The 12,894-nt window shown below is 36.1% G+C and overlaps 1 protein-coding gene across 11 annotated transcripts in view; it reads left to right on the forward strand.

Moving 5' to 3' along the window:
• ZBBX (zinc finger B-box domain containing) overlaps nt 1–8,254 on the forward strand; it is a 111,837-nt gene extending 103,583 nt beyond the window's left edge. For 10 of the 11 annotated variants that reach the window (XM_032261394.1, XM_032261367.1, XM_032261434.1 and 7 more), the window contains 2 exons: nt 5,307–5,445; nt 7,661–8,254. In XM_032261394.1, the coding sequence (XP_032117285.1) occupies nt 5,307–5,445; nt 7,661–7,787 (266 nt within the window). In that variant the 3' untranslated portion in view covers nt 7,788–8,254. The remainder of the gene's footprint in view (nt 1–5,306; nt 5,446–7,660) is intronic. The other variant, XM_032261375.1, reaches the window with a different exon arrangement.
• Nucleotides 8,255–12,894: the final 4,640 nt, after the last annotated feature.

Raw genomic sequence — 12,894 nt, forward strand, 5'->3', positions numbered from 1 at the left:
TGTGTGTGTGTGTGTGTGTGTGTGTGTGTGTGTGTGTGTGTGTGTGTTTTGGTTGCAGGCAGAAGATCATGATGAACCAAGAGACAACAGACAGAAAGCAGGGTGGTTGATAACCAGGTTCCCTTGCCAGGGTGTGTGCTTTGAAACAATACCACCACTTACTAGCTTCATCATATTGGGCAAATTACTTCCATAATCTCTCATTGCATCAGATTCTATATATGAAAGATGGGTATAATAATAGAACCTATCTAATAATATTATTTGATCATTAATTAAAATTATATAGATGAGATCTTATATTTATGAAAATTTATCCCTATCTCCACACATACGGTGCCTAGCACATAGTAAGTCCTCAAAATACTGTTAAGTTATATAAGAAAACAATAGGTAGTGCTTCCGACACTGGAAAGTTTCCCTTGTCCCCCTCACAGGGCATGTGATGGGGGTGTGGCTCACTTCTTCAGTGTCCCACTGCTCAAACCTCTAGGGAGCATACAGATGGGCAGGCTGTGGGGCTCTGACTCCATTGCAGTGTGTGGGGTGAATGTTTACAGTTGCTAAGGCCCCCATGGGTGTGTGTCACAGGGTGCTCTTTTAGTTTGTTATCTCCAGGTGGCTTATGTTAATCAGTTCAGTTAAACCCTCTACCTTGTCCCCAAAACAGAGGGCTTTCTGTATCCCAGGTTCTTGCCTTGGTGTACCTGAAGAAATGGATCACACGAGGTCTTGGAGAATAAGTGCAAAGTTTTATTGAGTGGAGGTAGCTCTCTGCCCTAGGGGGAGCCAGAAGGGATGGTATTCCTCTGGAGTTGGGCCGCCCAGCAGCCCCAGCTCTCCTCCAACTACGCTCTGGCCAAACTCTACCCCATCCTGCTGGCCAGTGGCCTGCTGGTGTGCTGTTGTCTGTCTGCCGGTGTGCGCTTCCCTCAACGTCCTCCGCCATCCAGCCGCTTGTGTCTTTTTCTGCCGACGCGCTCCTCTTGACATCTGGCTGCCCATGTGTCTGCCCATTAGGGCCTCGGGTTTTTGTAGGGCCAGAATGGGGAGCAGTGAGCCAGAAAGAAAATGGAAAATGAAACAAGGACAGAGGTCTTTCTGTATCGCGGGTTCTTGCTTTGGTGTACCAGAAGAATTGGATAACACATGGTCTTGGAGAATAAGTGCAAAGTTGTGTTGAGTGGAAGTACCTCTCTGCAGATGGGGGAGTCAGAAGGGAGATGGTTTTCCTATTGTGGTATAACAATGTCACATACAAAATTTGAAACCTTTACTTCAAATCAATTTTTGAGAGTTGGGCCACTCGGTGTCCCCAGCTTTCTTCCAACTGTCCCAGCCAAACTGTCTCATCCCACTGGTTGTTGGCCTGCTGGGGTGCCCGTGTCTGTCAGTGTGCTCTTCTGCCAGCACGATTTCTTGACATACTCTTGCCATCCAGCCACTTGTGTCTTCTTCTGCTGATGTTTCCTCTTGACATCTGGCCACCTGTGTGTATTCCCCCTAGTGTCTCAGGTTTTTATAGGCCCAGAATGGGGGTGTGGTGGGCCAGGGAGGTCTTGGAAAATGCAGCATTTGTGTGTAAAAGCAGGAGTGCCTGTCCTCACCTAGGTCTGTGGTGTGGAGCCCTAGACGGGGACCTGCCTTTTTCTACCCACCACTTCCCTGCCCTCTTTTTGTATCACTTCCTATATACAGTAAGGTAAGATGTTCTCGGTAAGCCCCATTTTTAATGGGGACTCTAAAAACTGTTTCCATTCTAAAACTATGTTATCTTCTGTACTGCTTTGAGGATTATAGTTAGCTATAGTTCATGCCATTTATTATTCCTTCCACAAATAGCTTTATAAATAACGTTATAACCACTTCCTTAATGAGCTTAATATATTGGTATAACTTACTTATAAAGCCACTTTGTCAGTTTTTGGATGTTGCTATAGCCTGAAGAAATTTGGGACATACGCATTATGAAAAAGTATTAGTAATAATGCACTTTAAAGCATTTACTTCTTCAATAGATAAAAATGATTTGTTTGTTTCAAAATAAATCTGATTTGTAGTTTAAGAATCTTTGTAGTCCTTAAGTTCCCACAACAATCTTTTGTTTGTATGACTTCACAGGTAATTAACTGAGCCAAATAATTAAAGAGATGTAAGCATTTTCTTTTAATCTAAGAAATAATGAAAATATACCAGATACTAGCCAATAGGCCATACTGTCAGTAAAATAAAACAGTGAGGCAGTGCTTTCTGAGTAACTGGAGCCTCAGTTCATAGGTTGCCCATTAAGTAATGTATTAGACTGTAAAAATGCTAATCTAATCAGAATTTAAATTTCAAAAATTAACTAGATAGCCCTTGAAAAGGCAGCCAAATTGCAAAGAGATAGAATGACAATCTTTTGCTTTAGCATGTCTTCGAGTTGCAGAAAACAAATTGGATGCACATATAAGTGAAAACATATTTAAAAGTTAATAAAAGGAATATGACACCATTTAATGAGTAATAATAATTACTGCTTGCTTTTATATGTGATGTTGCTCCATTTGATCTTCAACGCTATTTGGTGAAATAGATGGGGCAGGTGGTACTCTTAATTTCCTTTTTTTCATATTCAATAACTGAGGCTCTGGGCAATGTAGTAACTGCCCATGGTCTTCCCTGGGTGTATAGCAGAGGCAAGGCACAACCCCAGGCAAAGCTAACCCTTTGTCTTGCCACTGCATAACAATGCCACATACATAATTTGAAACCTTTACTTCAAATCAATTTTGTGACCACTTGTATTAGTTCTCATACTGTTATAAGAAATACCTGAGATTGGGTAATTTATAAAGAAAAGAGGTTTAATTGGCTCAGTTCTGCAGGCTGTACAGGAAGCATGGCTGGGGAGGCATCAGGAAACTTATAGTCATGGCAGAAGGGGAAGCAGGTACACTACACATGACCACAGGAGGAGGACGTGGTGGGTGGGAGGTGCTACACACTTTTAAGCAACCAGATATCATGAGAACTCTCCATCACAAGAACAGCAAGGGGGAAATCTGCTCCCATGATCATATCACTTTTCATCAGACTCCTCCTCCAACATTGGGGATTACAATTCGACATGAGATTTGGGTGGGGACACAAATCCAAACCATATCACCACTTAAGAAGGGGAGGGTGTAGGCAGAGTGAAGGTAAAAGGGTACTCTTTTGTGTTTCATTTATTTAAACAAGTGCTTATTTCTCTATGGAATATAGTTTTATGTATGCATTTTAAATGACTTCAGTTTTAGAAATGTACTTCAGAACTCTACATTTTATTATTATTTTTCTTTTTAGTCTAATTGTTTATTATTGTTTTTAAGAGATTCTTCAATGATCAGAGAAGATACTCTTACTCCAGTGATAGAAAAGGTTTAATTATTATTCATTTCTCAACACGTAACTGACTTGCCAGTTGTAAATTTTCTAATATAAATGTTAATCCTGTCTTACCTGTTCCTGTATTAGAAAAATCAGGAGCAGATTTTTGTACAATTCACCTTTTGAGTTTAACACTAACCTGCAATAAGATTGGTATAAGCAGTTTTATTTTTCTCTGCCTTGATTTTTCTGTTACCTTATATCAAGTGATATTACCTTTGTTCCTGTTAACTTTACAGGTATTCTGAAATATAATTTTGAGAATAAATAGTTTTATAAAAATAGTCTCATTGTATTTGCACAATTTGAATTAGCTTTATGCTATTCAATTAGCTCAACTGAGTAATAGAGTTAGGATACCTTGCCTGGTAGTATTCTTTAGATCAAAACATTACTGATGGGTTTTAGTACTATAATTCTACCAATACAAAATTCGGAATTTACTGCTTTCTTGTGAGAGTATTCCATTTCATTAGGGGGTGTAAAGGCACCTTGGGTCTTCTTTTACCTTATGGAGAAATAGGAGAGGAGATAATAGCTTAAAGCTAAGGAATTAGATTCTGGAACAGAGTGATTTACAATATTGGTAAGCTAACAGATACCAGTTTTAGTTCCAGCTCTTCCACTGTATGGCCATGTGACTTACAACAAGTTATTATTCTCCATGGGACCCAATTCCCTGATCTCTAAGTGAAGATGAAAGTAATCAGAAGGTTTAAAAAATGTTAACTCAAAAATCTTTTGACTTTTTCAAAACTAATTTTGTATAAAGCCCCTAAATTTAAACTAGATTAGGTAATGTGTTGATTGCTGAGGATATGGTGGGAGCAGAAACCAAATCCTAAGCTTACTGAATGTACCCATGCATCATGATTTCAAAGTCACTGGGCTAAACAATTTTAGGGACACTTCCATGTGTAAATTTATTGAGTTATATCTTTCAGTGAAGATAATCTGACTTACTCTTAGTAGGGAAGTCTCTATTTGCTAAAATAGATCAAGCTGATGCTAACCACCAAAGGAAAAAAAAAAAGTCCACTGTAGAACATGTGTACGTTGATGTTTGGTTCCTCTGACCAGGAGGAGGTTTATTTGGTCCTTTCATAAAAGTAAAGGGAAGAATAGCAACTGGAAATTTTTACGGTTTTAAAAGTCATCATAGTATAACTTTATGTATAAGTTAGATGGCTCATTACAACTTCATAAATGAAAAAAGAAGGCATTATAGCCTTTCTAACATATGATGATATTTAATTACATACTTGAATTTTTGGTAGTTTATATGAAGATATATTTGCCTAAAGATTTTATTTAACTTGCACTATTTATCCTTAGCTAGGCTAAATCATAAGCCAGCTTCATGAAAAGAAAAATTTAAGTCTTCTCTGCTTTCAAATGTGAACAGTTATTATCTACTTGAACAAAGGAAGGAAGTCAAAAAAGAAAGAGCACCTTTGCCAAAGCTAACCTTTCCCTTAGACTGTGTGGGAGTAAAGCTTTTATTTCTTATAAGAAAAAAGATAATAAAGTATCCAACACGTTCAGGAGCTGGAAATTATTCTAGCTTTAAAGGAGGTCACTTGATTTTTTTTCCCATAATTTTATGAGGCCTCAGGACATTTGGCATGTAAATATAATGTATATTTAATATAAAGTATATTATAATGTATATTTAACAATCAATATGATAAAAATGACTTGGTATTCATGCACCAATTTGGAATCTCAAATCAAACTTACCCCACAAACATTAGAAAATTGAGAAATAATTAAAAATCTGTGCTGATCCTTTTGTACTTGCCTGTAGTTTACTCTGGGTAAACATTCAGCACCATATGCTGTATATTTGTTTCTTGAATTTACGTTTTCACAATGCATGAAATAAAATATTTCAGATACTTCAGAAAAGCTTTACAGCTTACCCTCAGAAGAGTTACCAGCCTTCAGCAGCCAATCACTGAATATAAGTCAGACTTCCACAGATCTCCTGAAGACCTCACATGTGAGGGGTCCCTGTGGAGTTGAGGAATCGAGGTAAGTTAAGCCTGTGGTTTATATATTAATATAGTATGCAGTAAAATTTTGACAAGCTCCAACTAGTTATCTTTATTAAACATAGAAAGATTGTCCTCATGTGTGTACTTTATATGACCATTCTTTATAAAATGTTTGGGTCCTTTGCTGATCTATTATCAAGATTTAGTAAAAGACTTATAAAGTTGTTACTTTAACGTAAGATCATTCTCTACTGCACAATATGTATTATAAAAATGAAAAGATATTTGGAATGTAATAACCCTTCAGCATTTTTTATTATATTGAAAAACAATTGCCTTACTTAAATTAATTAACCTAATAAATTTCAATACTTTGTATTAATAGAATCCTATCCAATGTGATAAGGTTTTTGGGCTGAAATAGTTTCTTTCTTGAAATCAAGTCTAGATAACTAACAATAACATATTTTAATTTGTATCATGTTATTCTTTCCTCACATAAAATATATTTGGGGATGTTTAAATCGGTTTATAAAGAATGTAGGTTATACTAGTAAAAGTTTCAAAAAAAGTAGTCTTGTGTCAGTTTATTATTGACACACTGCAGTTCCTTGAGGAGCAGGATTCCTTCTAGAAAGACTTAACAAAGCATAAAATAAGTTATTGGTATTATACATTTCTTTGATTGAAATTTAACTGAAATCTAATATTGCAGTAAAAAGGGAATCAAGAGTTTCTTATTCTTTCTGGAGGAGTAAAGCATTGAGCTATTGTTCTTGGTTTTTGCATTTCTTTCTCTTCTTTAAAAAAATTTTAAGACAGGGTCTCCACATGTTGCTTAGGCAGATCGCAGACTCCTGGGCTCAAGTCATCCTCCTGCTTCAGCCACTCAAGTAGCTGGGACTGCTCAGGCCACTGCACTCAGCCTAGATTTTTGAATTTCTATTATCACTTAACTTTTTTCTTTTTAAAGGATCTATATAAGATTGACATTTTTTCCCTTAGAAAAATCATTAAAACAAACTAAACCTACAAATATTCTCATCATTCATAAGACAAATGACATTTAATACTAAAAATATAAGGGGACCTTACTAACAGAATAAAGCACATTTCTTTAAAATTATAAATCTCACGACACAGTCACTAGCTCTTCTTGGACCACTGAAAATTATAATCACAATGAGATTTTTATTGTTCCACAGATCATAGTTTATGAGCTGCTCATTTAGCCTGTGTTAAGCATAAAAAATAATCCAAAAAGGCCAGGTGAGGCGGCTTACGCCTGTAAGGCCAGCACTTTGGGAGGCCAATGCGGGCTGATTGCCTGAGCTCAGTAGTTCAAAACCAGCCTGGGCAACATGGCAAAAAGCCGTCTCTACTAAAAATACAAAAAATTAGCCAGGCGTGGTGGCAGGTTGCCCGTAATCCCAGCTACTCCGGAGGCTAAGCCAGAGAATCACTTGAACACGGGAGGCAGAGGTTGCAGTGAGCCAAGATCGCGCCACTGCACTCCAGCCTGGATGACAGAGCAAGACTCTGTCTCAAAATAATAATAATAATAATCCAATGAACAGTTATATCCATCACAGAGAAAAGTATTTTATATTATTTAGCAGAATATATAGACTGAGACTCTAGATTATTTAAGACAAAAAAAATCTGAATTATGTAGGCTTTTATCTGCTCCCCAACCTATCTTTGTTCCCAAACCTTAGACACTCAGGTGTTAGAGCTTCCATCAGTGCCCCCTACTGCCACCAATAAAATGCAACAAAATAAAATAACAAATAAATGCTGTCATTAATTTTTACTTTGGCATATCTTGACTGGCTATCTACATAGTCCTAATTTACAGTACACAGAAGAGGTGATTCATCTGGCAGCCTATTCACTGGGATTCTATTGAACAGCCAGTGTGATGATGAATGTTCTTAATGATGACCCTGAGGCTCTGCAAGTTTCTAAAGTGCCTCTGATCATCAATGAAAGACACAATCAGAGACCATAAAGTCTCTCCTTGGTTCCACTGTGGCTTTATTTCTTGGGAGAGGGAGAATGATGAGAATTTCTCATTAAAAGGAGGCTTGGTATATTGGGCACACTGAAAATTATGGCCCCAGTCTGATACAGCCCCCTCACATCTGCCTGCCTCCAGCAACTCCAACGTTATGTAGTATTGATCAGAAGATAAATGAAGAGTTGAAACCTGGTTCTGTATATTGTGTATTGATCTTGTTATGTATTTTCAGCTCTTCTGGAAGAGATACCAAAATTCAGTCTTTGCTGTCACTTTCTGAGAGCAGTACAGATGAGGAGGAGGAAGATTTTCTCAACAAACAACATGTCATCACACTACCATCGTCAAAGAGTGCTTAACAATTATTTGTTCGTTACTTTTTCCATTTTGTACCCACAGTGAAGCAAACAACTGAGGAAAGTAACCAAGTGATTACCTGTCCAAATGCTGGAGATTTTGATTATTAATGTCTTTGATGTTTCAAGGCTGCAAACCAATAAAAGTAAAATTATAAGTTTAAGGGCAATGATATATTGTATGTCAAACACTAATCTATATTGCAGATTATATTAGTGAAATATGGTGAATTTGAAGAAATAACTGTTATAACTGTATCTATATAACCTACTATAGGACAAAACGTGATTATACTTAAAGTAATATTTCATTGTTCAATTATATTTTAGATACTTATGTCATCAACAAAAGTTGCTGCATTTGACAGGCAGTCACATAAATCAATATCATCAATTGAACCAATAATTACCCTGTTTATTTTCTGGTTTTTGATATTTATAGAAGTTATGGCATCTTCAAAAGTTTGCAATGGAAGAAAAAATGAGGACCAAAAATCAGATGGATGTAAAACCTTTCATACTCTGCTTTAGCAAAGCACAGTAAAGACCCCCAAGCATCTTTTTAAAAAAGGTCAATGATTAGTTTTATGTGAAAACATGACTGGCCTACAGTACCCAAATGATATGGGTTGGCTGTGTCCCCACCCAAATTTCATCTTGAATAGCTCCCATAATCTCTAGGTGTCCTGGCAGGGACCTAGTAGGAGATAGTGATTGAATCATAGGGGCAATACCCCCATGCTGTTTTTCTCATGATAGTGAGTCCTCATGTGACCTGATCGTTTTATAAAGGGCTTTTCCTGCTTTTGCTCAGCACTTCTCTTTGCTGCTGCCATGTGAAGAAGAATGTGTTTGCTTCCCTTTTTACCATGATTTCCCGATTCCTCCCCAACCATATTGAACTATGAGTCAATTAAACCTCTTTCCTTTATAAATTACCCAGTCTTGAATATGTCTTTATTAGCAGCATGAGAACAGACTAAGACACCAGATGCTTTGTTAAACCTTATAATTGATCCATGAATAATGGAGGCACCATGCCTCTGCCCAGTCAGAAATCTGTGTATTACTTTTTACTCCCTCAAAATGTAACTAATAGCCTATGGTTGACTGGAAGGCTCACCTACAATATAAATAGTCAATTAACACATATTTTGTATGTTATATGTATTATATACTGCATTCTTACAAGAAAGTTAAAGAAAATGTTACTAAGAAAATCATAAGGAAGAGAAAATATATTTAATATTCATTAAGTAGAAATAGAACATTATAAAATCTTCATCCTTTTCTTCATATTGAGCAGGCTGAGAAGGGGGAGAAAAAAGAGGATATGAGCTTTGTGTCTCGAGGTGACCAAGGCAGAAGAAAATCCATGCAGAAGTGGGCCCACAGTTCAAACCTGTTTTTCAAGGGTCAATTATATTCTAGATGTTTCTATGAGAGCTTTTTTTTTTTTTAGATTAGATTAACATTTAAATCAGTAGATATTCAGTAAAGCAGATTAGTTTACATAACATAGGTGGGCCTCATCCAATCAGTTTAAAGGCCTTAAGAAAAATAAAATAGCAAAGACCTGGAGCCAACCCAAATGCTCATCAATTATAGACTGGACAAAGAAAATGTGGCACATATACATCGTGGTACTACACAGCCATAAAAAAAACAATGAGTTTGTGTCCTTTATAGAGACTTGGATGAATCTGGAAATCATCATTCTCAGCAAACTGACACAAGAACAGAAAACCAAACACCACATGTTCTCACATGGGTGTTGAACAATGAGAACATGTGGACTCAGGGAGAGGAGCATAACACACTGGAGGCAGTTGGGGGGTGGTAGAGGAGGGACAGCGGGAGTTGGAAAGGGTAGGGAGGGATAACGTGGGGAGAAATGCCAGATATAGTATGCACCTATGCAATGACCTGCAGGACCTGCACATGTACCCCAGAACCTAAAGTAAAATAAAAAAAAAGAAAAAGAAAATAGCTGAAGTCCTCTGAGGTAGAGGGAATTCTTTCTTCAGACTGACTTCAGGCTTGAGCTTCAGTTTCATATTTTTCCTGGGTCCCCAGCCTGCAGGCCAGCCCTGTGAGTTTTGGACTTGCTAGTCCCACAATTGCATGAAAAAATTCTTTAAAATCTCTCTTTTTCTATAGACAGATCAACGGATAGGTAGATACATACACAGACAGATATAGATATAGATTTAGATATGTGTAGACACACACATCTTATTTGTTCTGTTTCCTGGAGAACCCTAATAGAACCAGTTTGAAGGACTGTTGTGATAGTCAAAAGAAAGAAGACAAGGGTAAGTATTTTGCTAGTGTTGAGTAGTTGTAGATTTTGAGATTGGTGGGAGTCCAGGGTTATTTTATAATCTTATAACTCAAGGCTTAAGAAACAGGAGAAAATATGGGATGATAATTTTGTGGTCCTCACTTTGTGACATTTTAGGACAGTTACCATTATGGAGATTGTTGACTTATCAGAAAAATATCCCTGAAAGTTGGTCATGCTGTGACAACAATGTAGCCATAACTTGAGACTCAACTTCTTTCATCTTCTCTGTGATTCTGGGTAGTAACTTCTTATACAAGACTGATAATTGTTTAGTGTGAATTTATCTTTGATACTTTTTCCATGGCATTGATAAACTATACTGAATTTGCACACATCATCTACGGATAGGATGGAAAATTATGATGAAGAGACCTATAGCCATTTTCTTATCTTTTAATTTAAAATGCCCTCTATTTAAATTGATGAACAAAAGTGGACAATAAGCAATCAAGAAAACAAGTAATATTATCAGAATAAAATGTTGCCAAAGAAATATCTTTTAAAAGAGTATGACTCCTCTGCAGTTTTTACTGCCCTCTTAACATATCGTCTGTCACAAGACCAAAGACAGAAAACAGTGAGTCACCAATGAATCTTCATCATTTGTGTCCAAAGCTTTTTTTGGCATCTTGTACTGACACTGCTGGCTTTCTGAATTTTAGTATCTATAGTTAAAATGAGGATTACTGTTCATGTTTTAACAAAGAAAAAAAAATATATATATATATATTAGCATATCCACTCAGGTTTAATGTTTCATGACTCTTTCTTTCTTTGCTCTAGGACATGCTCTAACAAATGTTTCTACATCAGAAATGAAAAGATGAAGATGAAGAAACAAATTGTTTCTTTGGCTGTGATTTGTACCAGTGTTTCTCTAAGATAAAGGGGAAAGTAGTATTGTCTAGTATTGTCCTATTCTTGTTAGGGAAAGATTGGACTACTACAATTCCCTCTTGTGGTCTTCAGGCATAACTTGAGTCTTTTGTGAACTAACTCAGAAGATCATTTTATATGATGCCATTACCTTTTACAATATAAGAATTTTGAAATAATAAGCTGATAATTAATTGTCATCAGTACATCTCTAGCCAAATTTGAGATACAAAGCATAGTTATTTGATTTCCAATATGATATTGAAATGAAACATGGGATCCTTTGTGGCAGCATAGACCAGACCTCCTTCTGTCTTTATTTGCTTCCAATAACCACACATTTAGAAAGTTGTTTAATTCCATTGCCATTAGTCTAATGAGGAAATAAAAACTAAATAAAATTAGAGCCTTTGCCTGAAGCAGCTTCAGTGTGTTCTCTCATTTTAAAGCTCCTGCTTAAAATTGCTGCTACAGGCCTGGTTCTAACTATGGAACTGAGAGTTACAGATACTCCACAAGAACCTCAACCATATTACCAATAGTGTGCCTTTAACAGCTGTTGGATAAATGACCACATGATTTTACATGCTTGTTGAAATTTGTAGTTTACACGCATACTTATCTAGTGCTGTAACAGCCATGTGAAATTCTATAATTTTACAGCTCTAGACATGCACATGCTTGAGACAAATTGACATTAAATTTTATTTAATAGTTTTAATTTGTTTGATATTCATTGAACTAATTTGTATCTAATGGACGCTGAGTATGTCACACAACACAGGCCAGTGGTGTCTGTTACCTTTAAGATCACTTAATGCTGTGTGTTATTTGTGAGGTGCACAGAAAATATTTCTTGAAAAAAAATAAAAGTTATGAAATAGCTTCTCATTTTAAATAATATCTTGATTCAGAAAAAAAAGCAGTTCTCTCTGTCCCTTTATTCAGCTTTTGAAAAGATCTTGAGCAATGCTCATCTTATCCTAGTTTTGGCACATGCTATTTCTCATCCCTTAAGTCTCAAAATGTATCTTCTCAAAGAGGATTTATCTAATCTTTATTCAAATGAATTCCTTTTGTCCCTTTTTCTTTATTCTTTTTCATTGCATCCTGCTTTTTTGCTTCATAAAACTTATAATTATTAATATACAAAAGCAATTTTTGAAGGTATGTCCCTCAACTAGACTCTACATTTCAACAGAGTATAGATCATGTTCATTTTGTTTGCCACCAAACACTTAGCCTCCAGCAGATGCCTTGCTCAGAATGGGAGGTCATTAAGTAGGTGAATGAATAAATAAGTGAATGTGCAGGATCCCATTTAGAAGCCCTGTCAGTCCCTGCATTTTCCCAAAGGAAGATGATATACGTAATGAGAACAACAAAGGGTATATAATCAAGTTATCAGATTATACTACTTACTAACTGGCAAATGACTAATTTGAATGTATTTCTTAATTATAAAATGAAGAAAAAGATACTGACTTTCCTTAGCTCAAGGGAACGTTGTGAAAATCAAATGAAGTAATGAATGCAAAAACACTTTTGCAACTGGAAAGTGCTTTGCTATGCTTATCATAATCACTTTTTATGAGTTTATGCTATAATCTTTGAATATACACACAAACTAATGTTGGAGAAATAAATGAATTTAGGGGCAGTTTGACATAGGTGATCCACAAAAATCATTTAGTATCATAAGTAGAGAATGCTTGCAGTGAGATGGATAATTGGATTGAATGATGTAAAAAGCTGGTGTTTACATTAAAAACTAGATATATAAATTAATTTATTAAAAATCTTTCTGAAATATTGTCCCATATGTTTACAGCTTTCTTCTATTCTATGTAAATGCAAAGCTCTTTTAAATATTAACAATTTACCAGC

The sequence above is a fragment of the Sapajus apella genome, unplaced genomic scaffold, assembly GCF_009761245.1.
Source record: "Sapajus apella isolate SASKATOON/1434 unplaced genomic scaffold, GSC_monkey_1.0 scaffold4, whole genome shotgun sequence".
Lineage (NCBI taxonomy): Eukaryota > Metazoa > Chordata > Mammalia > Primates > Cebidae > Sapajus > Sapajus apella.